The 23133-nt window shown below is 48.1% G+C and overlaps 1 protein-coding gene across 2 annotated transcripts in view; it reads left to right on the top strand.

Moving 5' to 3' along the window:
* Positions 1–23133, top strand: part of CIB4 (calcium and integrin binding family member 4) — a 69006-nt gene that overhangs the window by 38830 nt on the left and 7043 nt on the right. The window contains exons 4-7 of one of the 2 annotated variants that reach the window (XR_009209506.1): positions 8119–8260; positions 19360–19469; positions 20353–20441; positions 21877–21991. Coding sequence is in view for 1 of the 2 variants with exons in the window: in XM_032172138.2 (XP_032028029.1) it covers positions 8119–8260; positions 19360–19469; positions 20353–20441; positions 21877–21907 (372 nt within the window). In the remaining variant the exon portion in view is untranslated. Of the gene's footprint in view, positions 1–8118; positions 8261–19359; positions 19470–20352; positions 20442–21876; positions 22070–23133 lie in introns of those variants that run through there. The other variant, XM_032172138.2, reaches the window with a different exon arrangement.

Below are 23133 nucleotides of genomic sequence, written 5' to 3'. Positions count from 1 at the left end.
GCATTCCATCCTGGGTTCTCTATCATCCCATATTGTCTTTGATTTGCATCCAGTAAAGTTCACTCTGTGGTGTACGGTTCTATGGGTTTCCAGAAATGCATAAAGGCATGGCTTCTATCTGCACCACAGCACCCTAGAGAACAGTTCCATCACCCCCAAAATTTCCTTTGTAGTCAACTCATTCCCCCCTCCCACAACCACTGACAACTACGATCTGTTTTCCGGCCCTATGGTTTTACATTTTCTGGGATGGACTCAAACAATATGTAGCCCTTTGGGTCTGACTTCTTCTATTTAGCAAAATGCATTGAAGAATCATCCACGTTGTTGCATTAATCAATGGTTCTTCATTTTTATTGCTGAGTAGTATTCCTTTGCATGAACGCACCATGGTTTGTTTATCCATTCACCTGTGGAAGTACCTAGTGATTATTATGGCTTGCCTTTTCACTGTCTTAATTATGTATTTTGAGTAATGTAATTTGAAAATTTTTAATATACTCCAATTTATGAGTTTTCTCCTATGGTTTGTGCTTTTGTATATTGTTAAACAGTCTTTGCCCCCGAGATCATGAAGATATCCTCCTGTGATATTTACCTAATGTTTTAGTTTAGTCCTACATATTAGATCTATAATCAGTCTGGATTTGATTTTTGTGTATGGTGTGAGGTAGGATTATAAAGATTCATTTTTTCCTCATATGAATGTCCACTAAACCCAACACCACTTATGGAAAAGACTGTCCCTTCCCTCACTGCATTGCCATGTTATCTTTGTCATAAATCAGGTAGCCATATATGTGTGGGTCTGTTTCTGGAGTCTCCATTATGGCCATTGATCTATTTGTCTATCCTTGCACAAATACCATACCACATTAATTACTAAAGCCTTAGCATATATATATATCTCTTTTTTTTTTTTTGACAGGGTCTCACTCTGTCGCTCAGGCTGGAGTGCAGTGGCACAATCATGGCTCGCTGCAGCCTCAGCCTCCTAGGCTCATTGATCCTTGTACCTCAGCCTCCCAAGTACCTGGAACTACAGGCGTACAAGACCATACCTGGCCAATTTTTAATTTTTTTTGTAGAGACAGGGTCTCATTATGTTGCCCAGTCTGGTCTCAAACTCTGGACTGAAGCAATCCTCACCCCTTAGCCTCCCAAAGTGCTGGGATTATAGGTGTTAGCCACAGCTCCCAGCCTAGATCTTGCTATCTAGTGGTATAAGTCCTCCAGCTTTGTTGTTCTTTAAGATTAACTTGGCTGTTCTTCACCCTTGCATTTCCATGTAGACTTTAGAATTGGCTTGTGAAGTCCTGCAAAGTGGACCAGCTGGAAAACTTTAACTAGAATTGCATTAACTTTATGGATCAATTTGGAAAGAATCAACATTAATAATATTGAGCCTTCTAATCCATAAGCATATCTGAGGGGAGTTTTAAAAGGCACTAAAATACAAAAGGTTTTGTTACATCCTTCTCCCAGGACATGGGCTCTGCTCACCTAACCTTACACAGCCGTGAGGCACTTTTTGGGCAGTGCCTTTCTGGGTGAGAGGGTGCTTCAGGTAAACTGAGGACTCCACTCAAGACTAAGGAAGGACTGACCTCTTCTGTACCACTCTAGCAGACACCTTCATCTACTGCTTTCTTTGACAAGTGCTTTACATCTGTGTAAAATGTTTAAAATATAAACATTAATCATGTCATTTTATTTATTTGTTTACTTGTTTATTTATTTTTTTATTTATTTTTGAGTCAGAGTTTTGCTCTTGTCACCCAGGCTGGAGTGCAATGGCGCAATATTGGCTCACTGCAACCTCCGCCTCCCGAGTTCAAGCAATTCTGCTGCCTCAGCCTCTGAGTAGCTGGGATTACAGGAGCCTGCCACCACGCCTGGCTAATTTTTGTATTTTTTAGTAGAGACGGGTTTCGCCACATTGGCCAGGCTGGTCTTGAACTCCTGACCTCAGGTGATCTGCCTGCCTTGGCCTCTCAAAGTGCTGGGATTACAGGAGTGAACCACCATGCCTAGCAGCCACTGCGCCCAGTCAATAAACATTGATCATATCTTTTTTTTTTGAGACAGAGTCTCGCTCTGTCGCCAGGCTGGAGAGCAGTGGCACGATCTCGGCTCACTGCAACCTCTGCCTCCTGGGTTCAAGCGATTCTCTTGCCTCAGCCTCCTGAGTAGCTGGGACTACAGGTGCGCGCCACCATGTCCAGCTAATTTTTGTATTTTTAGTAGAGACAGGATTTCACCATGTTGGCCAGGATGGTCTTGATCTCCTGACCTCGTGATCCGCCCACCTCTGCCTTCCAAAGTGCTGGGATTACAGGTGTGAACCACCACGCCTGGCCAATCATATTATCTTAATAAGAGTGGGTAGCAGATACAATGCACAAAATAAAGTATGATTAGAAAATAAAAACGCTAAATGAAGTCTAATTAAAAAAAGAAAACAAAAACACTAGTAATTAAGAAAATTTAGAGATGAGAAATTTTACATAAATTAATACTGTTTGATTTTTTTAATGAGCTCTTGAAAGTCCAAGTGCATCAATGACATCATCATTGAGTCACTAGCGTATTTTTGTGTGAATTTTTTCCAGCAACTGTAAAAAGCTTTTTTTGACTAGGCGCTAGTTGGAGAAATGGTGAGGAGATATTTTTAAGCTAGGTCCAAATATTTTTCCTCTGACTTTCATCTTCAAATCAAATCTCTTGTTCAATAACTTTAAGAAGATCTTTAAAAAAAGAAAACTTTTAGTTTTTTTTGGCAGGGACTGCAATCTTTTTATTGTCGATAAACTGTAGTTTCTATTTCCAAAAAAACTCCCAGAATTTGGGGTTTATTTTCATCTACTTTAGTTTCATCACGCATAAGTGGAGATCATACACTGAGTTACCTGTATAAATTGCTGTACTGACATGTTTGTATTCCCTTTGTTCAAAATGCCCTCAAACCAGGGTACATGTTATTCTTGAAATGGAAGCATTGCTTTGTCAACTGTCACTTCCTCCTGTGGAGGATTGAAGACTTCTAAATAAGTGTGAAGTTTCATACAGATGATAACTCTCTGGATAGGTCCCCAAATTTATTCGTTCAGATTTGAGATTGTTAAAGTTATAGCATCAAAAATCTGGAATCCAGCAAACTGGACCTGTGATCTCTAATGAGGCTTGCTCTTTCAGCTTCCGCTTCTTGGCTGTTTTGTCTGCCTGGGGCTGGACTGAACCAGATCCGAGGACACTGGCTGAGCTGACCTTTAGCTCAGGATGGAGAGCAGGGAGGGGCATGAGGCTGCACCACCAGGGCCCCTAGAAACTCTCCGTCAGCACTATCGGTGCCCCTTTGACTGGAGCTGCTCTGTCGCAGGGGGGCTCGTAACCTGAGCTATCCCTTGAGACAGGGACCCTGGGGGAGAAGGAAGCTGCACCTTGTTGGACCAGAGACAGCCCTGGGACACTTTCCTGGCAGGTGCCTGCCAGGCCTCACAGCGAACTATACTAGCCACTCCTGGGTCCCCAGGACCCAAACACAACTCTGGTGAGCTCGGCCCTAGCGAGCTCGGCCCTAGCCCTGCGGCCTGCCATCTGCCCTGCCATCCTCTCAGGGACAGTGTCCCCTGCTCCATACTCGGATTCCTCACTGTTTCCCAAGCCCAGTGGGTCTGTGTCAGCTCCATCTTCTTTGACCTTCTCCCTTCTGCAGCCTGTGGTCCCGTGGCCCCCTCCTGTGCCTCTCACTTTCATAGTCACAGAGTCACAGAGTCATTTTTAGCTGGCTGCTGAGTTCTCCTAGGCCATGAGCCATTTCTTTTTTTTTTTTTTTTTATTGTACTTTAAGTTTTAGGGTACATGTGCACAATGTGCAGGTTTATTACATATGTATCCATGTGCCATGTTGGTGTGCTGCACCCACTAACTCGTCATTTAGCATTAGGTGTATCTCCTAATGCTCTCCCTCCCCCCTCCCCCCACCCCAAACAGTCCCCAGAGTGTGATATTCCCCTTCCTGTGTCCATGTGCTCTCATTGTTCAATTCCCACCTATGAGTGAGAACATGCGGTGTTTGGTTTTTTGTCCTTGTGATAGTTTACTGAGAATGATGATTTCCAATTTCATCCATGTGCCTACAAAGGAGATGAACTCATCATTTTTTATGGCTGCATAGTATTCCATGGTGTATATGTGCCGCATTTTCTTAATCCAGACTATTGTTGTTGGACATTTGGGTTGGTTCCAAGTCTTTGCTATTGTGAATAGTGCTGCAATAAACACACGTGTGCATGTGTCTTTATAGCAGCATGATTTATAGTCCTTTGGGTATATACCCAGTAATGGGATGACTGGGTCAAATGGTATTTCTAGTTCTAGATCCCTGAGGAATCGCCATACTGACTTCCACAACGGTTGAACTAGTTTACAGTCCCACCAACAGTGTAAGTGTTCCTATTTCTCCACATCCTCTCCAGTACCTGTTGTTTCCTGACTTTTTAATGATGGCCATTCTAACTGGTGTGAGATGGTATCTCATTGTGGTTTTGATTTGAATTTCTCTGATGGCCAGTGATGATGAGCATTTTTGCATGTGTTTTTTGGCTGCATAAATGTCTTCTTTTGAGAAGTGTCTGTTCATGTCCTTTGCCCACTTTTTGATGGGGTTGTTTGCTTCTTTCTTGTAAATTTGTTTGAGTTCATTGTAGATTCTGGATATTAGCCCTTTGTCAGATGAGTAGGTTGTGAAAATTTTCTCCCATTTTGCATGAGCCATTTCTTTAACTTCAATCTAGATTCTGTTTTTGCACTTTTTTTTTTTTTTTTTTTTTTTGAGATGGAGTCTCCCTCTGTCACCCAGGCTGGAGTGCACTGGCATGATCTCAGCTCACTGCAACCTCCGCCTCCCGGGTTCAAGCGATGCTCCTGCCTCAGTCTCCCAAGTAGCTGGGACTGCAGGCATGTGCCATCACGCCCTACTAATTTTTGTATTTTTAGTAGAGATGGGGTTTTGTCATGTTGGCCAGGCTGGTCTCGAACTCCTGACCTCAAGAGTTCCATCGGTCTCGGCCTCCCAAAGTGTTGGTATTACAGGTGTGAGCCACCACGCCCAGCCAAAAAAATGTTTTTTATTAAAGTAAGAATTTTAGAGGGATCCATTTCCAAGGTTTTCTATATTTTAATGGCCACTGCTTGGCCTTTGCTTTTTTTTTGGCACCAGGCACCTTAGTGGAAATAGGGCAGGACAGGCTCAGGAGTCCTGGGTCTCAGGCCGGCTCTCCCACTTGCTGGCTGAGTCCCTCCCCTTCCCCAGGCCTCATTTCCACATCCGTGAGATGAGCAGTTTAGCCTAGATCATAAATCCCCAGCAATGATATGAAAAAATGAGAAACATGTGGACTTATCATATGTATATATTTATTTATAAACTGTATACATTTACTACTATACTAATCTGATATAATATCAAAATAAAAAAATTTAAGGACAAGCTAAAAACTACATAAAATATTTAACAAACAATTTTCGGCCGGGCGCGGTGGCTCACGCTTGTAATCCCAGCACTTTGGGAGGCCGAGGCGGGCGGATCACGAGGTCAGGAGATCGAGACCACGGTGAAACCCTGTCTCTACTAAAAATATAAAAAAATCAGCCGGGCGTGGTGGCGGGCGCCTGTAGTCCCAGCTACTCGGAGAGGCTGAGGCAGGAGAATGGCGTGAACCCGGGAGGCGGAGCTTGCAGTGAGCCGAGATCGCGCCACTGCACTCCAGCCTGGGCGGCAGAGCGAGACTCCGCCTCAAAAAAAAAAAAACAATTTTCCCTTTAATAGATATAGTAAGATTTCTTCCTTGCATTATGCTGCTGTTTGCATATAACGAATAATATTGTAAGGGAAAGCAATGCAGTTGGATATGCTTCATTATTCTTTGAAATCTTGCTTTAAGATTGAGCTAGAGCCATTCAGAGGTCTGGTTCCAGTTCAGTTTTTTTTTTGGTTTTTTTTTAATAGCTGTCGTAACTGATCCAAAGAGAGGAAATGTGGCATGGGCTGTATGTCTTAAATCACGGCACTCATTTTGAACTCCATTCACCAATTAAAAGCTTTCAATTGAAATTAAGCTAGTAATTGTCTGTCTTCCCTTACGTGAGTCAGTGGCTCTTACACTAAGTGGAAAGTATTACATTTTTATATTTTTAACAAATGGATTCAAAATCCGCTGACATTCTTTATTTGGACAATATCCGAACAGGTCAGAAGAGTCTGTTTCTGTATTTCCAGGTATGTAATATAAGTATTTCTATAGGTGATACACATGTTTTTAAGCACAAAAATTCCATTTTAAAAATATTCTCTTCAAAGCATGAGTTTCTTTAGAAAAGCAGTAACGCTAAAATGAGTCACCTTTACCTTGAGGAGTCAACTGAAATTGAGTTCATCTTTTGGTGGATATTTGCTAGGTAGCACATTGCCAACAGCTACTTGTCATCATGGAAAAGTCAGCAAATTTGGGACACTTGTCTTTTTGTGCCAGGAAAACATATAACTCATCTTTAAGTTTGATAGCTCTTTTAAGAACTCTTCCAAGAGCTAAGTAGCAAACCTCCATGTGGTTCAGAAGATTTTCATATTCGTTTTCCTTCTGATTACAAATCATTGTATAAGCTTTACTTTTTTTTTTTTTAGATGGAGTTTTGCTGTTTTTGCCCAGGCTGGAGGGCAATGGCATAATCTCAGCTCACTGTAGCCCCTGCCTCCCGGGTTCAAGCGATTCTCCTGCCTCAGCCTCCCGAGTAGCTGGGATTACAGGCATGCACCACCACGCCCGGCTAATTTTTTTTGTATTGTTAGTAGAGACGGGGTTTCACCATTTTGGCCAGGCTGGTCTCGAACTCCTGACCTCAGGTGATCCACCTGCCTTGGCCTCCCAAAGTGCTGGGATTACAAGCATGAGCCACCGTGCCTGGCCAAGCTTTACTATATTTTAACTCTTTTTTTAAAAAAGAACCATTTCAATGCCTTCTGCTGTACTTTAGGTATTTCTGGGCTTACCTTCCTGACTGCAGTAGCCGGCAGGAAATCCTGCAGGGAAGTCATTTGGCATGTGTTGCCATCCTGCACCCTCACCCCAGAATTCTTTTCCATCCTGGAGCAGCCACCCCCCTCAATGAGTACCTTCACTTTTCCCAGCAATGGTGTTTTTATTAAAGACATTCATTTACTATTCAGTCCATGTCTCTGTTTCCTTTAGTGGCTTGCAGAAATGTGGTTTTTCACGTACAGAATCTAGGAAAACCACATTAGAAAATCTATACCTTTATTTAACTATTTAGCAAAGTTTTCACAGTGTGAAATTTGTTCGAATACTTATTTCTCTATATCTTCGGCAATATTTTCTCTGCATCTTCCAACATGCTCACATGTTGTGTTGTAGGTGCTATTCGTATTACCAGCAGCTACCTCATCAACTGTCCTGTTTTCAGTCTCTATAAGACATGGTGTGTGTGTGTGTGTGTGTGTGTGTGTGTGTGTGTGTGTAGACGAGTCACGTGACATGGATCTAAGGAGTGTATTGGTGTCCTGGCAACCACCTCCCTCCCGTCACTACCAGCAAAGACAAAGGGAGGTCCCTGGGGAAAGGAAGCTTGATATCTCGTTCTCATTCCCTGGCTGGCTATGCGCTTGGGCAGTGAGCCTGTTGGCTGGCCTTGCACCTGCCTGAGCACAGGACAAGAACATTGATGCAGGACTTCTTGTTATTTCTGCCTGGATGCTCATGATTTCTACCTCATAGAGAAGGACTCGTATTTAGAGTAGGAGAGGTTTCAGCTCTGACCATCTCTTGTTCATTTGCATTTGCATTATAACCATTATCTTCAATTGTGGCATCTTTGCAGGAATCTTGTGAAGTCACATATCCATCTGCAAGAGTCATCCCCGGCACCCCATCATGCCGAGGGTCCTGGCTCAGTGAGCCACCATCTACTCCAGTATTTACATTGCGGCTGTTGTTTCCATCTCAAACCCAGGACACAGTGTTTGTAATAGATGAGAGAGGCTGAGGGAGACACAGCCCCGACCCTGATAGACCTCCTCCCTGCTCCTCCCGTCACCCACAGGTCAACCCTTTCAGAGACCGTATCTGCAGAGTGTTCTCCCACAAAGGCGTGTTCTCCTTTGAGGATGTGCTGGGCATGGCATCTGTGTTCAGCGAGCAGGCCTGCCCAAGCCTGAAGATTGAGTACGCCTTTCGCATCTATGGTAGGTGCTGTGGGGGACTGCGGGGTGAGGGGTGGAAGGGCCATAGAGAACATACCATATCTGGACTCCATCATCAGTTCATTGGTGGATGGCATTAACTGGGGTGTGCTTGGGTATCTGTGGGTCTGTGTCATATTTTGCATGTACCATGGAGTAAAAAGAAAAGATTGAGAATGACAGCGTCAATGGACAGACTCCCCTCCGTGTCATCAGAGGGCAATGGGGTCATGGGCGTTGATATTTGGTGGTAGTGTGTGGTGTGTGGGCAGGCGAGAGAGAGACAGAACCACATATGCAGGTAAAGGATTTATGCTTATTTGGCAGAAGGAGCATTGGATAGGAAGTTAAGAAAATTTGAACAATCTTGGACAAATCATTTCACCTTTCTGGGGCTCAGTTTTCTCATCTATAAAATGAGGGGATAGGGAGAGATAATCTCTGAGGTACTTTGACATTTTTTTGGTCTCTGACTCTGTCTTGGGTAGTCACAGACTGCTGAAGTTCTGCTCTTCACCAGGCAAATGTCTGCTTAGCACAGCTGGGATGCAAGGGAATTCTCAAAAGGAATCAAAAGGAAAGAAAGAAGTCTTAAGATGCTTTCAAACAAACCAGGTGCAAGTCTTCAGTGCATCCTGATAACTCTTTGGCCCCAAAGGACTTGCACATTCACATCTCACGTTCCTTCCTTTCCTGCCAGCTTCTCCCCAGTCTCCACATGGTGGACTCCATCTCATTTCTGCCTCACCCAAGTGGGATGTGGATAGAAGACAGTAGAAGAACTTTAAGACAGAGGGACCTATGAGGCCTCAGTTTTTTCATCTGTAAAAAAGACTTAATATTTTTTATCCCATATGTCCTCAGGCTCAGCATTTGGTAAGCATACATGAAATCAGAGTCCCCTCCTGAGAATGGCTGAGTAAACTCCTATTATAGGTCACTCCTGCAGATAGCAACTATAAAACTCTACTTATAAAAATCAACTAGCTGATGGCGTTGGAAAGCTACCAAAAGCGAGATGTGTTCTAGAGACATCTGATGCCTGGAAGAAGGAAACGGTAGTAGATGGGTTTTCCTTCACCCACTTTTTTTATTTTTAACTTTTTTATCCTGAAGGTAGGCTTCAGTGAGTGGAAACACTGGACTCAGGCAGGCTGATGGAAACACTGGATTCTTTCTAACTTAAAGAGCCAGAGAGTTTGGGGCACACACAGCCCCTGCGAAGTGAAGGAGAGCCTATGAAAGAGACAGGGAGTCCAAATTTTGCGTGTAAACTACGCCCATATCTCTTTCTGACCTCTACACCACATACATGAGGGCAAACTCAAAGCAGCTCAGCTAAGGATAAAAGAACTAAACTGAGATTTGAGCTGCCACCACATTTTAACCAGATCCATGAGTGACAGGGTTTGCACTTTGAGTCAAAATCAATTGCCTGCTAAAACCAAAAATTCAGCACTCTTTGGAGAAATACAGTCTCTACAACAAAACATTTATAATATCCAAGAAGCTATTCAAAATTGTACACAACGAACAAAAATTTTTTTTAATTGATGAATTCTCAAGAATGGAGACTGACTGACATGACCTAGATGTTGGAATTAGCTAATAAAGATTTAAAAATAGCTATTATAACTGTATTAGTCAGGATTCTGTAGAGAAACAGAACCAATAGGCTATTTATATGTGTATATGTATGTGAGTGTATGTGTGTGTGTATATACGTGTGTATATATATGTGTGTATATATATACACATATATACATAGTATACATACATAGTATATATGTATACTATGTATATATGTGTATATATATACACACACAGTGTATGTATATATGTATATATATACACACACACATAGTATATGTATATATGTATATATACACACACACACACATACACACACATGTCTCTACATATATATGTAGAAAGAGAGAGAGATTTATTCTAGGAACTGGCTCATGTGGTTATGGAGGCTGAGAAGTCCCATGACCTGCTGTCTGCAAGCTGGAAAGCTAGGAAAGGTGGTAGCATAATTCATTCTGAAGGTCCAAGAACCAGGAGCATCAATGTCTGTGGATGGGAGAAGATGGATGTCTCAGCTCAGAGAGTACAAATTCATCCTTCCTCCACCTTTTTGTTCTATTGGACCCTCCATGGATGGAAAAATGTCCAGTTGGTGAGGACAGATCATCTTTACTCAGCCTATTGATTCAAATGCCAATCTCTTCCGGAAACACCCTGACAGAGACACCCAGAAAGAATCTGTTGCCAGCTATCTGGGCAACCTTAGCTCAGTCAAATTGACACATATCATTAATCATCACAATAATCATGCCCAAGGATGTAAAAACTGCTCATAACAAATGAAAAGATAGGAAATCTCAGCAGAGAAGCAGAAACTATAAGAAAGAATCAAATAGAAAATATAGAACTGAAAAATAAAATATCTGAAACAAAAATTCACTGGATGAGCTTAACGGGAGAATTGAGATAACAGAAGAGTCAGGAAACTTGAAGACAGAACAATAGAAATAACCTAATCTGAAGAACAGAGAGAACAATTATTCAAGGGAAAGGGAACAGAGCCTTCGAGACATGCAGGACAATAGAAAGCTCTAACATGTATCTAGATGGAGTCTGACAAGGAGAGGGGAGAGTGAATGGGGCAGAAAAGATATTTGAAGACATAATGGCCCCAAATGTCCTACGTTTGATGTAAGACACAGATTTATAGTGAACTCCAAGCAGAATATGTAGAAATTAAATCACATACCCAAATTCTGTTGGTTTCGTAGGCCCCACCTGTCCACACCAGCTTTCCTCCTTCCTTACCGCAAGGATTTCTGGGAGTCTCCATGGGGATCCCAATGCATCCAGGGAGTTGGAGCCCTCTAGCCGCTGCTCCTCGCAGCCAAGCCTCCCACAGGTGGCAGCTGTGCTGGCTCAAGCCCCCATCAGTGCTCTTCTGGCTGGGGTTGCTCCTCTGGGAGGATGCCAGCCCAGGCTTGCTCTTCCTGTCTTAGCCAAGAGTCTTTAGGTTGCAAACCACAGAAACTTACCTATGTAAACGCCACTGATAAGAACCAGCACTAGATGAGTTTTCCACTGTGTAAGAAATTACCACAAGCTTAGAGGCTTTAGATTACATACATTAGTAACCTCACAGTTTCTGTGGGCCAGGCATGACTTAGTTGGGTCCTCCTCTTAGGGTTTCGCAAACTGCCATCACGGTTCCGGCCGGGGTGCCTTCTCACCTGGAGGGCGCTTGACTGGGGGAATCTGATCATGAGCTTGCTCACGTTGTTGGCAGAATTCACTTCCTTGTGTCTGCAGGACTTAGAGCCTTAATTTCTTGCCGGCTCTCAGCCAGAGGCTGCCCTCAGCTCCTGGACACATGGGCCTCTCAACCTGGCCACTTGCTTCTTTAAAGACAGCCAGGGGGAGAGACTCTTGAGTCACCCCACTGGCAAGATGGAGTCATAAAAGACAGCATGATGGTGGAAGTGACAGCCCATCACTTTTGCCAAGTTCCATTGGTTACAAGCAAGTCACAGTTCCCACCCACACTCAAGGGGGTTGGGGATTATACAAAAGCCTGAGCACCAAGACGTGTGGCTCTTGGGAGAGAGGGCACTAGAGTTCGTCTGCCAAGAGCACTATGGAGCCCACAGTGGAAGTGAGGCAGGACCCCCGGGGCCCTAGGGCACAGCTGGATGAGAGTCAGGAAGCCAGGCAGCTGCGGTCTCCTTTCCATGGCTGCCTCGTCTCTCATCTCTGCCTCTCTCTGTGGGCTTTCCTTCTCCTTCTGCAGATCTACTATGCCTCTGTACCCACAGGCCAAAGATGACTCCCCGGCTCCCACATGGCCTGCAGGCTTCACTCTGAGTAGCCACAAGCATCTCTGTTTCTCCCTTCTGTTTTCTCACCCAGCCAATGATCTAGCTTCCCCTGGGATAGGTGACCAGCCTTGCCCAATCACCTGCAGCCAAAAAGAAGCAGAGTTGTGAAACAAGCATGGCTCTAGTGGCCTGTCCCTGGGGTGGGGACACTTCTCAGAGACGGTAGAGCGTAGGCTGGGCAGAGGCCACAAAAGACATCCGCCTACACTGACTTTCCATAGTTTCCTGAGCTAAACAAACAAAAACACTCAAACCCTTCAGGAGTGAGGTGAGCAGAGCTTCTCCTTGGGCTTTCAAGGCACAAGCTAAATCGTGTTCAGCTGTGACATGGGGAGAACACCCACTGTCCCAAGAGGTCAGACTGAGAGCCTCAGGGCAGATCAAGGACTAGACACCACAATATCCCCCACAATGTCTTTGTATCTTTCTCCCCCCACTCTCTCCTGGCCCCTTGGAGCATAGAGGTTCCTTCCTCCAGCCTAAGCACAAACACAAAAAGCTCAAAGCCTTCATGCAAATCAGCTGTGCAAATAGATGCCCAGGGGCTCATAAATGCCCAGGCTTCATCAGATAGACTCAGACAAACCTGAATTCTCTCTGGGCTCAGAAGGTTTCTTTACAGAGCTGTCAGCAAGATTAGAGATAGGACACGTGGATCCTGAGCCTGCGTAATAAGCCGAGGAGGGAGTGGTCCACAATGAAGGATGAAAAGGGATCAAAAAAGAGGGGAAAGGAGACAGAAAGGGAAAGGAGGAGGCGGGCATGGTAACTGTCATGGTGATGATTCTCAGCAAAAGCCCAAAGACGGAACTCAGTGCTCCGGCCCCTTGCTACCCCCGGTGTGGCCCACAGACCAGCAGTATCAACACTGCCAGGAAGCTTATCAGAAATGCAGAGCCCCAGGCCCCACTCCACCCACTGGATCTGAATCTGCATTTTAGCAAGATTCCTCTGCGCTTTAATGTCTAAGAAGCGTTGCTCTAACCCACTGCTTCTCACACTTGGCTGTACATTGAATCACCTGTGAGTTTTTTTGTTTTTTTTTTTTAATACAGATGCTTGGGCCCCAGCTCCAAGGACCTGATGGAATGGTATTGGGTATGTCCTGGTCCCTGGGCTTTTTGGAAGCTCCCTGGATGGCTCGAATGAGCAGCAGACTGTGAGAGCTGTTGCTCTAAACTGCTGCAGGAGCTAGGGTTGCATTCAGTGATGTGGAGCAGTGGCCATGGTATTACAAAAAAGAAAAAACAAAGTCTGGAGTCAGGCAGTCCAGAGTTGGGGCAATGGCTTCAGGAGGTTGAGGGCCCAGGCTCCTTCAAGCTTCCTATTCTGCCAACAGTCAGGGACCATTATCCTCATAGTCACACCATGGCTTCTGTGCCCAAAGACATCTCATCTTCATTTCAGGAAGAAAAGGTGATAGGAGAAGGGATCAGGACAAAAGTACATCCAAAGTGCAGATAAGTCCACTCTCCTTTCACAAGCTTTCTTGGAAGCCCCACCCAGCATTTTTGATTTATATTTCATTGGCCAGAACTATGTCACCTGGCTACCCATAGCTGCAAAGGAGACTTAAAACATCCAGCTACACATTTTAAGCTGGACATGGTGTCATCCTAAAAAGAAACTGCAGTTATGTTAGTAAGAAAGACAGCAGAATGGCGTTTGGTCAAGAATCCAGCAGGGGCTGGGTGCAGTGGCTCACACCTGTAATCCCAGCACTTTGAGAGGCTGAGGCGGGTGGATCACCTGAGGTCAGGAGTTTGAGACCAACCTGGCCAACATGGTGAAACCCCATCTCTACTAAAAATACAACAATTAGCTAGGCATGGTGGTGTGCTCCTGTAGTTCCAGCTACTCAGGAGGCTGAGGCAAGAGAATCACTTGAACTTGTCAGGCAGTTGCAGTGAGCCAAGATTGTGCCACTGCACTCCAGCCTGGGGAAGAAGAGTGAGACTCTCTCTCAAAAATGAAGAAGAAGAGAAAGAAGAAGAAAAAGAAGAAGAAGAAGAAGAAGAAGAAGAAGAAGAAGAGGAAGAAGAAGAGGAAGAGGAGGAAGAGGAGGAAGAGGAAGAGGACGAAGAAGAAGAAGAAGAAAGAAGAAGAGGAAGAAGAAGAGGAAGAGGAAGAGGAGGAAGAGGAGGAAGAGGAGGAAGAGGAAGAGGACGAAGAAGAAGAAGAAGAAGAAGAAGAAGAAGAAGAAGAAGAAGAAGAAGAAGAAGAAGAAGAAGAAGAAGAAGAAGAAGAAGAAGAAGAAGAAGGAGTTTCCACCAGTGAGAGACCACCATCCCAGTAATGTCTTCCTGCTCCCATCAGCACAGCCTCCACCAGATAGGAATTATCCCCAGGCAGGTCCTGGAGCACCTGTGGCAGGTCTCCCCATACCTTCCCAGGGACTGACACCACGGCAGGTGCAGGTGGTTGGGGAGAGACAAAGGAAGAAACCTCAGTTCTCACGAAAGTCATGGTGAAAGGAGCCCTCCCTCCCTCCACCACAGGTTGATTTCTGTAAAAGTCCTGGGAAACTGCAAGGAGTAAGAATGACAGAGACTTTGAATGACGATGGTCAGAGTCTTCGGGGGGCCTGAAGGCTGAGCCTCGACTCCACCAGCTCTCTGAGCCCCTCCTAGCATTGTTGGGAGACTGCAAGAAGAAGGCTCCAGCCCCTCCCAAGTGGTCTGAGGCTGCAGAGGCCACCTGGGCTGGTCCGCCTCCCAGAGGTCTCAGCCCCCAGCCCCTCCCAGGCTGCCCTGCCCTTGCCACCCCCAAAGGAGGGGAACTGTCCAGGACTACATTTACTCTAGCAAATTATTCTGTTTCCAGATGGCGTGGGGCCAAAGCCATGTCATTTGCTGCAGTCCCTGCATAGAAGAGCTGGGCCAGCAGGATGCCTGGGGACACTGCAGGGTCTCTGAGAGAGGCTGCAGAGGTTCCCAGCAGCAGTGCAGTGTCACTGCGGCTGTCCACCGTCTCCAGGCCCTGGGGCTGGTCCCTCCACCCCCTTCACCTGCTCTGAGCCATTTCCCATGGAGATGGTAGCAGAGCCTGTGCAGGGAGAGAGGCTCCAGTCCTGGCACTGACAAGCATTCAGCCAGGGAAGGGGCACTGCTGGAGGAATGAGGGGAACTTACACCTTCCACACCCATATCCTGCCATGGGGAACAGAGACAAGTCTTGGCTCTGCCACCAAAGGACCCTGTGACATCAGCAAACCTGGGCATTTGTTTCTCTAGTAGAAATGAGTATAGAAACTGGCAGAAACCAATATAGCTCTAGTTCCTTTCCTTCGAGGTGGGTTTATAAAGCCTCTTCGGTTTGCACTTTTAGTGTTTAGCAATCATGAAGTGATGTAGAATTGAGCCTCTTAGTATAAAAGAGATATATAACTATACTAAGTTATAGCATTGTATATTTACTAAGTAGTGATGATAACTATATATACTAAGATATCTTAGTATAGAAGATGCTTATTAGATATAACTAATATGCTTATTCTTATTTATATCTAACCTTCTATACTGAATATCTTCTATATTTTAGGTGATGTCCATGTATTTTCTTATTTAATCTCCACAGCAACTCTGCAGAGGTACTGCTATTACTCCCGTTTTACAGATGAGGAAACTGAGACTCAGATAATGAATTAGGATTAAATTTGGTGGCCAATGACAGTATAACACAGGTAGCAGTGGCTTAAGCAAGATAGCTTCCAAGATTGCTGAAAGCTATATATTTATTTATCTAATATGTAGAAGTCAAGAGATAGTTACCCACAGTGGTTCTTTTTTTTTTTTTTTTGAGACGAAGTCTCGCTCTGTCACCAGGCTGGAGTGCAGTGGCGTGATCTCGTTCACTGCAAGCTCCGCCTTCCAGGTTCATGCCATTCTCCTGCCTCAGCCTCCCAAGTAGCTGGGACTACAGGCACCTGCCACCACGCCTGGCTAATTTTTTGTGTTTTTAGTAGAGATGGGGTTTCACTGCATTAGCCAGGATGGTCTCAATCTTCTGACCTTGTGATCCGCCCACCTCGGCCTCCCAAAGTGCTGGGATTACAGGCATGAGCGTAATCCACCGTACCCGGCCAGTTACCTACAGTGGTTCTAAAGCTCTCAGTGTCAGGGATCCCAGGTCCTCCCATCTTGTCGCTTTATCCTTCATTCCCAAGGTCACCTCATTATCCCAGACGACCACACCTTCTCTTTATAGATGGTCCCAGAAGTTGTCTGTGCCTCTTCTGCTTACACTTCATTGGCCAGAACATGGTCACATGGGCACATCTAGCAGCAACGGAGGCTGGCAAATGTAGTGATTGTTTTGGGTGATCCTCTGCCCATGAAAGATTGGCACGTTATTGCAATAAAGGCAGTTAGGGGTGGTTAAGAGCACAGACTTCCCACTAAGTGAGACTGCCTGGGTTTAATCCTGTCTCCATCACTTACCAATGGTTACCCTGGGTAGTTCATTCATTATTTATTCAACAACAGTCATTGAGCGTCTACTCTGTCCCAGGCATTGTTCTGGGAACTAGGGATACAGCAGTGAGCAAAAAGACAAAGATGTCTGCCCTTGTGGAATTTATATTCGAGTGGAGGGAAATAAACGAGCTAATAACACATAGTGTGTTGGGGAGTATTCTGTGCTGGGAGAAGGACAAAGCTGGGAAGACACAGGAAGTGCACGTTTACACAGGGGCTGGGTAATGCCCTAGGAGGAGCTGACACTTGAATAAAGACCTAGAGGATCTCTGGGTGAGAGTGTCCCGAGGAGGGCGAGCCTCCATGCAAAGGCCCTGAGGCAGGAGCGTGCCTGGCTTGACTGAGCAAGGAGGCAGAGTGAGGACGGGCTGACTTGGGGATCAGGACTTGGGCTCTGCTCTGGGTGAGACGGGGCTGCAAGAAGAGGGCAATGAGGAAGGAATAACGATCAACAGATCACCCGGGCTGCTGTGTTGGGAATAGACTTCGGGGGCAGAGAGAGAGGAGGGAAGCTCAGCAAGAGACTGCCAGGGTGAGCTGGAGAGAGGCAATGGTGGCCGGGCTAGGGTGGGGTAGTGCATAGGAAGTGGGGGGAGCTGGGAGGATTTGCCAGCCCATCGCCTGTGGGGTGCAAGGGAGAGAGGTAAGGGTGACTCCATGTTGGCCTGAGTGGCTGGAAGAGTCCCGAAGAGTCCCACTTCCTAGGGAGGGGACAGCTGTGAGTGCAGCAGGTCTAGGGGTAAGGGCTGGGGAGGGGAGCATGAGGAGCCTGGGCTTGGACATGTAGCATATGAGGGACTATTGGGTAGGAGCAGGAAGGCAGGTGCATATGTGAGCCTGGAGTTTGGGGAGAAACCCAGGGTGGAGACATACATTTGGCATTCATTAGCCTATAGGTGATATTTAAAGGTTGCAATGAGCTGAAATGAGATTAAGGAGGTAAGTAGGGTTATTTAATCTCTGCATGCCTCAGTTTCATAATCTCTGAAGGATTAAATGCAGTGAACTGCAAAGCGCTTAGACCACTGCCTGACCACAGCAAAAACATCTGTGCTTGTTGTGGTGGCGATTATTATAATTCACTCAGGCAGCTGTGTTTACCACCCGGCCCATCCAGTGAGGGACTCGGGTGATTGTGCTGGGAGCTCTAGGGGAGCGGTGCTGAGAATGCCGGACATCGCCTCACCTGCCGTTCAAGGCCTTCACAACTCGGCCTGCCTTCCAGACTTAACCCCTGATGCTTCTCCACCCAGGCCCTCCCCGCAGCCTCTGCTCCCCTCACACCATGCCAGTCACTCCTGCCAAGCACCCCAGGGTGGCTCCTCTGCTGCTGTCCCTGCCTGGCATCCCAGGGTGGCTCCATCTCTGCCGCTGTCCCCGGCTCCCCAGGGTGCCTCGGTCTCTGTCCGCTGATGGCCTGGCACCTCCTCCACCCACCATCCCTCCAGGTCATGCTCTTCCAAGGCCTGTTGAGAAGACCTATTTAGGCAGCCCCGAGGGATAAAGGACACCCCTCAAGGTGGCTCTGTGGGAAATAGGGTCAGGTGGACCCTGGCTGTTCAGTACTCAGGAGGTTTATGTAATGACCATATTTTATGGCCCTAAAAGGAGGACCCAAGGCCTGGCCAGGCTCAGGGCAGCACTCCCCGACTGGCGGGATGGTGGGTGGGCACTTCCAAGCGCTGTCCTGGAAGGCAGGGGCCCTGGGCTGTGGCTGCAGTTGAGGAACTAGCAGCCGGCACACATGGGAGTCAGTGCGGCCCCCAGAAGTCTGGGAAGTCCTGTTGCCACCCCACTGCCACGCACCCCAGAGTCCCCAGGGCTCCCCGCGGCCGGAACCCTCTGTGCATACCAGGGCCACGGCAGCATCCTGGGCTATTTTAGAGGGGGATGTGAAATGTTTGGAACCTGCCATGGTCTGCAGGCTCCCTGTCATGTTACCTTTTTTCTGACAGCTGTGGCTTGCCTGGGATGAAGAAATGGTGCCCATTCTTGCCCAATTCTGGACTCCATTTCAGGAAGAAGGATGCACGGGGTTGGAGGGAATATTGCCTCTTGTCCCCTTAACCCTTTGAGGGCACAGCCAGGGTCAGTATGGCCAGCCCCACTGTGGACAGGCTACAAAGACCACTGTTCCCCCCTTCACTGCAGAGGTGAGGGCACGTGCCCAGATCACGCAGCTACTGCATCGGGACAGGAGCAGGGACTGGCACCCAGGCCTTCCAACTCCAGATCCAGGCTGCCCTCTGCTCCACACTGCCTGGCTCCCAGCCACCAAAAGACACTCTGGCTTCTGAATTGTGAGATGGAGAGTTGCAAAGCACAGGGGTGGATGTGGGGCTCGGAGGTCAGCCTGGCTGGGTTTGAATCTCCCCTTCTACTTCCTGGCGCTGCAGACAACCATATAACCCTCTGTGCCTCAGTTTCTTTTTGGTAAAAGACTAATAAAAGGTTGATTGTGAAGATTCAATGACTTAAAGCTCTCAGGAGAGGTCTGAGCGTGTAGTACACACACGATCAATACTTACTACCATTGGTATTTCTGACAGGTTATTTAGCACACACGTGACCCGCCTGGGAGAGCTGGGCTCTGGGGGGCCTCCCAGAGGCTAATGGGCATCTGTAGGGTCCTGGCTGGTGCTGTGTCCCCCAGGACTCCTCAAGTCCTCTTCCTGTTCAGCCCCCAGCTCCCTCTAATGCAGGCCTGGCCTCGTCTTTGCAGATTTTAATGAGAATGGCTTCATTGATGAAGAGGATCTGCAGAGGATCATCCTGCGACTGCTGAACAGTGATGACATGTCTGAGGACCTGCTGATGGACCTCACGAACCACGTGTGTGCTGGGGGCTGGGAGCTGGTGGCTGGGGCCCGGGATAGGGGCCACGTTGTCACCCAAAGCCCCCGGATGTCAGGCCACCCTCTTCGGAGGAGTCCCAGGGCCAGCCTGAGGCAGATGACACATTGGCCTTTGGTGCACACATTCCCTGGGGGCTGCCAAGGGGACAGGCAGCTCAGGGTGCCCTGAGGAATGGGCACACAGCTGGAGGCAACTGCCCCTCGACTTTCTGTCCTTCCTCCAAGTCCTGTCCGGGGTCCCCAGAACACTGAGCCCGACCCACCCACTCGAGGGGCCTCCCTACATGACAGGGACTGCCAGTGGTGGGCCAACAGCAGCTCAGCCTCAGAGGGACCCATCTCAACATCCCCTCCCCACTCTGTCCCAGCACAACACAGTGCCCAGGTGTCCTGGAGTGACAAACACGAGGATGGCCCCGCAAACTCAAGTCAGGGCATGGATCTCTGGTTTCAGAACATGACAAGTGTCCAGCATTTCCAGTCTCGGTGGGGACTAGAAGGAATAGAAAACCATGAGCACTGCTGAGGGAGTCACCACCGCCTCCCTGCCTGCCTGGGCCCCCTGCAGTGCAGAGGGGGCCCTGTGTGTACTGGTTGGTGGGGCAGGTGGGGGACACTCTTGTTCTCTCGCTGCCAGGCTGGTGCTGGAGGCCCCAGGAGTGAGAGGCAACCAGTAGGGTCCCAAGCGTTGGTGCACATAACCTAATCTCTGTGGGGTCACTGGGGTCAGGGGACCCGGGAGACAAGTGTTAAGCCTTGTCTGAGAGCCCCTGGCATGTGGCTTTCCCCCTCCACCCCGTGCCCCACCTCACTGCCTGACACTGGGTTCCACTCAGCCATCTTCTGTTCTCCCTCGCCAGGTCCTGAGTGAATCGGATCTGGACAATGACAACATGCTGTCCTTCTCAGAGTTTGAACATGCAATGGCCAAGTCTCCAGATTTCATGAAGTAAGGCATTCTGGAGGGGGTGAGGCTGTCCAGAAGAGTGGGGTGGGGCAGGAAGGGCCCCCCAGTCTCTCCTCACTCCATGAGACATCTCAGTCTTCCCAAGAAGGCTATGAGTTTCCAGAATACTTTGCAGATTCTTTCAGAATCAGCAAAACCGGAGCTTCTGAGAAATTAGGTAACTCTGGGGTATTAAAAAGCAGAGGAGAGGGTTGGATCCCAGGCTTTGAGAATGACGTCACAGCTCCAACCTCAGAGCATTCCCTGGGCCAGCCAACACACCTCTGTGCTTCTCCCGAGGCCCACTGGGCTCCTGACAACCTCAATGCCTCCAGCGGCCAACTGGGAGTTGGGGGTTTACAGGGGGGATCTGAAGATGCTGGTGGTGGAGCTCATAGAAGAAAAGAAACAATGAGAGAAGCACCCAATTCTATTTCTTAGAGCAGGAGGGGCCCAAAGGGTCTTCTGAGGCCCAAACGTCCTTGAGAAGGTTGGCCATCTCCAGATCTCCCCGGCCACGTTGAAGTCTTTTTGGGGTGCTGCCGCTTTCAGGAGATGCATGCCCCCTGGAGGCAGGGCGTGCCATGGAGGACCAGCGGGTGGAGCTGGTGTCTCCTGCTCCTGGGTCCGACTCTGCCCCTGGTCTCAGAGGTGCACTGATTTCAAGTGTGCCCACTCAAGGTGCTTTTCCAGACTAAAGGAAACAGAATAAAGAGCTAGACCTCAGCCAGCGCCAGGGCAGGAGCCGGGGGCTGCTGGGTCCCTCTGTGCCAATGTCTCTGTCTCCCATCACCCTTCCACGCTCACTCTGTGCTGTGCACCAGCTGTCTCCACTTTGTCAGACACAAGACCATGCATGGCCTCCCCGCAGTGGTCAAGTTTATACCTCCTTGGTCTTGAGTGACCTTCAGTGACTCCTAAGTAACACCTCTTAGCTCTGACTACAAATCCCCAGAGACAGAATCCGAGTGGCCATGGTCAGGGGTCCTCCCCTCTTCTGACTGCCTAGATGAGGAGGGCTCCCCATTCCAACAGGCCTGCTAGGGCCTGTGGCCTGGGTGGCCCCTCTCTAAAAGGATGCACACTTGGGGCCGCCCCAGCCAAAGCTAACTCCTCTTGTTCTGTCACAGCCCAGCACATAATTGAAGCTGGCACCCTGACCGCTCGGAGTTTCTCTTTGAATCTCTTCCATTTCTTTCCACCGATTCGAGCACCACAAGGTTCCTTCTGGTGCCCTGCTTTTGCCTTGTGGTGATGCTGAAAGAAGCTTAAAGAAGGTTTGGGGTTGCTTTGGGATGTCTGCAAAGTGGCTGTCGCCCAGAGAAAGGGACACAAGATGCAGGCCAGGGAGGGAGCCTCCAGGACTACTGTGAATCCAGGAGTCAGAGGGCCCCTTGGACCTGCAGGCTCACGTGGCTCCCGGGGTTCTTTCTTTCAGCTCCTTTCGGATTCACTTCTGGGGATGCTGATGTAGCGGCAATACCTGACGTGGCAGCCTCGAGGGAGACCACTGGAATCGAACCCCGTCCAGCACTGGAGGGAGCTGGTTTGAAGTATGACTTTGTACTGGGCCCACCCTCACCTCTAGAATATTGTTTATTAGATAAAAGAAAAGAAAAACCTTTTCCTTAGCCCATCAGATCATCGCCTTTTAAATGCAGGATCATACATGGTACTTTTTATTAAGAACTGCCCATTCCAGGGCTTCAGTGTGCCAGCAACATCAAGCAGGCTGGGGTGGCAATCTTTTTGGGGGAATAGTTCAAATCTCAACCCATGTCATAGCAGGCGGCCAAGCCAAGTGGGATGAAGGTCCCTAGCAAGATACATGTCCTTCCCTCCCTTCATCAAAACCCCCAACTCCCAGCACCTCGCAGTGCAGAGCTGCACAGAGATGTGCACGTAGCAGCCATTCCAGCCGGTGCCTGGCTCCCCACTCGCCTTCTGAGGGAGAAGGCATCTTGGCCCTGATTGTGGGACCAGCAATCAGAGTTTATTTGCTTTGCTATTCAGCCAAGCCCTGGAATGAATTTGGCCACCACAGACAGCCTTTGGGGTCCAGCTCCTCAGGGGCTTGGAGACACAGAAGCAGCCCCCCATTGGTTTTTTCTTATTTACACTATCCTGGGGGAGGTGTCTAATCACTGGCTACAGAGGAGGGGCTGCTTCAGCCCCAGGTGTACTTGAACCTGGCTGTGTTCCCCTTGCAGTTAGGTCCTGACTCACCCATTCAAGGACAATAAAGGCCTTGTCTCTTAATGGAGTGCCCTTGATCAAATCCAAGAGGTGCTGGAATGTTGGAGAAGGTCCCCGCCTTGGTCTGAGGTCCCCATCCCAGATCCTGTCACTGAGGGGCTCTCACCCCTGTCTTGCCCCTGCTGCAGCAGGCAGGAGCCTCCTGGGAGGTAGGAAGCAGCAGCCTTGTGGGAGCAGACCCTCCAGACCCTCAAAGACCACCCCGGGCATGCAGCTTCAGCACCCATGCCCAGCATCCACTTCCGGCCTGGGGCCCCGAAACATAGGGATTCCTGGAAGAGTCACCTGGTCCTAGGTCATTCCCTCCCATCGTCTTCTAGAAACAGCTTCAGGGGTAGATGCTGCATCCACCCATCCAAGCCAGCCTAGGCAGAATGCAGAAGGTGCCTGCTGCACACAGCTCTTCTCCCAGGCTCCACCCCTCACAGGCTCCTTCAGG

This window comes from Hylobates moloch, unplaced genomic scaffold (genome assembly GCF_009828535.3).
Source record: "Hylobates moloch isolate HMO894 unplaced genomic scaffold, HMol_V3 SCAFFOLD_13, whole genome shotgun sequence".
NCBI lineage: Eukaryota > Metazoa > Chordata > Mammalia > Primates > Hylobatidae > Hylobates > Hylobates moloch.
This window is presented reverse-complemented; position numbering and strand designations above follow the sequence as displayed.